Source organism: Nestor notabilis, unplaced genomic scaffold, assembly GCF_000696875.1.
Source record: "Nestor notabilis isolate BGI_N333 unplaced genomic scaffold, ASM69687v1 scaffold14496, whole genome shotgun sequence".
In the NCBI taxonomy this organism is placed as follows: Eukaryota; Metazoa; Chordata; class Aves; order Psittaciformes; family Psittacidae; genus Nestor; species Nestor notabilis.
Genome location: NW_009934340.1, coordinates 9,399 through 11,851, shown reverse-complemented (window position 1 = coordinate 11,851; position 2,453 = coordinate 9,399). Strand labels below are relative to the sequence as shown.

The 2,453-nt window shown below is 45.7% G+C and overlaps 1 protein-coding gene across 1 annotated transcript in view; it reads left to right on the top strand.

The window, feature by feature from the left end:
* The window catches only part of CENPM (centromere protein M), a gene marked incomplete at its 5' end in the record, with an annotated part of 4,678 nt that extends 2,804 nt beyond the window's left edge, over positions 1–1,874 (top strand). The window contains 2 exons of the mRNA XM_010017296.1: positions 327–455; positions 1,601–1,874. Of these exons, the coding sequence (XP_010015598.1) occupies positions 327–446 (120 nt within the window). The remainder of the gene's footprint in view (positions 1–326; positions 456–1,600) is intronic.
* Positions 1,875–2,453: the final 579 nt, after the last annotated feature.

The following is a 2,453-nucleotide window of genomic DNA, read 5'->3' as shown; positions in this document are numbered from 1 at the left end:
AATTACCTGCTTGAGCTGAAAGGCTGGAAGGGAGAATTTGGCATTCAGGGGAAGTATGCTTCACTTTTCTGTGTACTCATCATTCCACCCTCAGAGACCACTTCGCTATCAGCAGGTAGTATCTGTGCCTTTGGCAAGCCCTTCAGGGTTTTCAGCTGACAACTCTGTACCTTCCTTAACATTATGGGAGTAAACAGGCTTATTTGGGGTTTTCTGTAGCTAGCTGCTCTGAACCACGCTTAATGCCTGCTCTGTTTTTGTTTTATCACAGCTTGGCACTGCTTTTCTTCTCTGTTGCTGAAATAATTTCTCAATTTTGTTTCCAGTTGGAAGGGATACGAGTTGCCACTGCTCAACGACTTCTCCGGATGTTACAGATCTGTGCTGGTCATGTACCAGGAGTTTCTGCTTTGTGCTTTAACTTTCTGTTGAGGAACTCTGACTAGCTGCACATTGTGAGAATTGAGTCACATTCATCAGTTTTTTCACTTCAGGCATTCAAGTGGCTGCAGTTGGAATCACATTGGGAAGCTTTTTTGCCTAACTTGTCATGACCACTCATCCAGAGCTGTTCCTAGTTGCTAATCTCTCAAGAAAAGCTTGATTCCTATTCAGTGGATAATGTAGAGGTGCTGAGGGGAGGGCAGTTTTAGTTGGGGACTGCTATCTGTTACTGTATTTCAATCCCATTTCATGGTCAAGTTTGAGTTTCACCCACTTTGCCAGTGGCCAGGAGCTATGTGTTATACTGAGAGAATATCAGAAAAACACGCTGCTATCCCAAATGCCGAATACCTCACTGAGTGTCTTAGTTTCCCAAAGTACTAGAGAAGAGGCAGCAAGCTCCTGCTTCCTTCGAGTTGAAATATAGCACCTTGGACTAGCACGAAACCTGGCTGCCTGGTTTTGTCTCCCCACCAAGAGAATAATGGAGAAGGAAGGTTGTTCTGCATCTTCTAGATAGACTGCAGCTGGCAGTTAGTGATCCAGCTCTGTTAGTGATCCAGCTGTGTGAACATCTGCCCAGTGAAGGGCTCCATGCCTGATACTTTACTGGGGAGGAAGGGACTAAAGAAGATAATCAAGTACTTTAGCTTTCTTATAGATACTTAAAGAAAAAGGCTCCATCTATCAAACCCAGGATAACAAGCAACCCCAGTTTGTCAAGATCAAGATAACCATATTCTAACTGCAGTTCAGTAGTTTGTTATGGAGCTGTAAATTAATAAAATGTGTAATATTTAATAATTAGCTGTATGCTTTTTGCTCAGGTATGCGGCACAGGCTTTGAAGACCTATGAACACTTGCCCATGTTTTCCCTGGCAGGGAGGCCGATCCTTGCTTGCAGCTTGGACTTTCAGTCAGTTGGTGGGCTGCAGTCACGGCTTCAGCCACGGGGTGGTGGCAAAAGCTTTTCAAATACAAATCTCCGTGTACACCCACTTGAGCCACCTTCCAGAATACAATGTTTCTTGAAACGCTGGGATGTTTCTTACCCAGAATTGCATGCCAGGTAGAAATGAGGCCCGGAGAGAATGTGTTAAGCTCCCTCCTGGTTTAATTTATTTAATCCCTAATAGTCTGCTTTAATGTAGCTAGGTGCAGAGCTCTAGCTGTGTGTGCTGTTTCACTTAACTTGTTTCTGACATCTGTCTGTGAGCAGGAAAAAGCAGAAAGCAGCACTGCAGGCTTAATCAGCTGTGAGTGTTGGCAGTCCTTGTAAAGACAGCTCAGCAAGGCACAAAGCCTGTATCCTTGCTCAGAGGACACATAAATCCCAGCTCCAGTTGTATTGTTGCTGGCGGGGGAGGGCTAGGTTGTTTGTCAGCTGGAACAAAAGGAGCTAAACCATTCAGCTGTGTTATGGTGCCCAAAAGGGCTGGACTGGCTAAAACCCAAAGGAGAAAGAAATATGCGAACTCTCCTGGCTGTAGGAAGGATCGGAAGCTTAATGGGCATGCCCTACTTTCAGCTAGCTTTGTGATCCTGAAGGTACTAGCCAGGACTTGGCCACCAGAGAGAGGCAATCATGCTGAGAGACAAGTTTCTCTGTTGGTTATGCTGTCTCAGCCTCGCTCTCACTTTGGGTCCCTGAAAATAAATGAGACCATGGTTTAGAACAGACTGGTTTCGATCTGCTCTCGATGTGCAGGTGCAATCTGGGGGAGGGAAGGAAGGGCTGCGGCATGAAATGAGCCAGTCTCTCATCTCCTCCGCAGCTGCTGTAAGGTAAGGAGACTCTTCAGTCTCCTAGGTTGCTCCCCGGTTGCCTCTAATCACTACTGGACTGGAATAAAACCCCTTTGGCCTCGAGTAATTTTGCTGTGCTTTCTTGAATGGTGAAAATGAAACTTTCTTTGGTTCACGCAGACTGCTTTGTAGCAACCCACACGTGCTACTGACCATTCCTGAACCTTCAAATGTAAGGTTGGGGTTTTTTCCACCGCTGTAT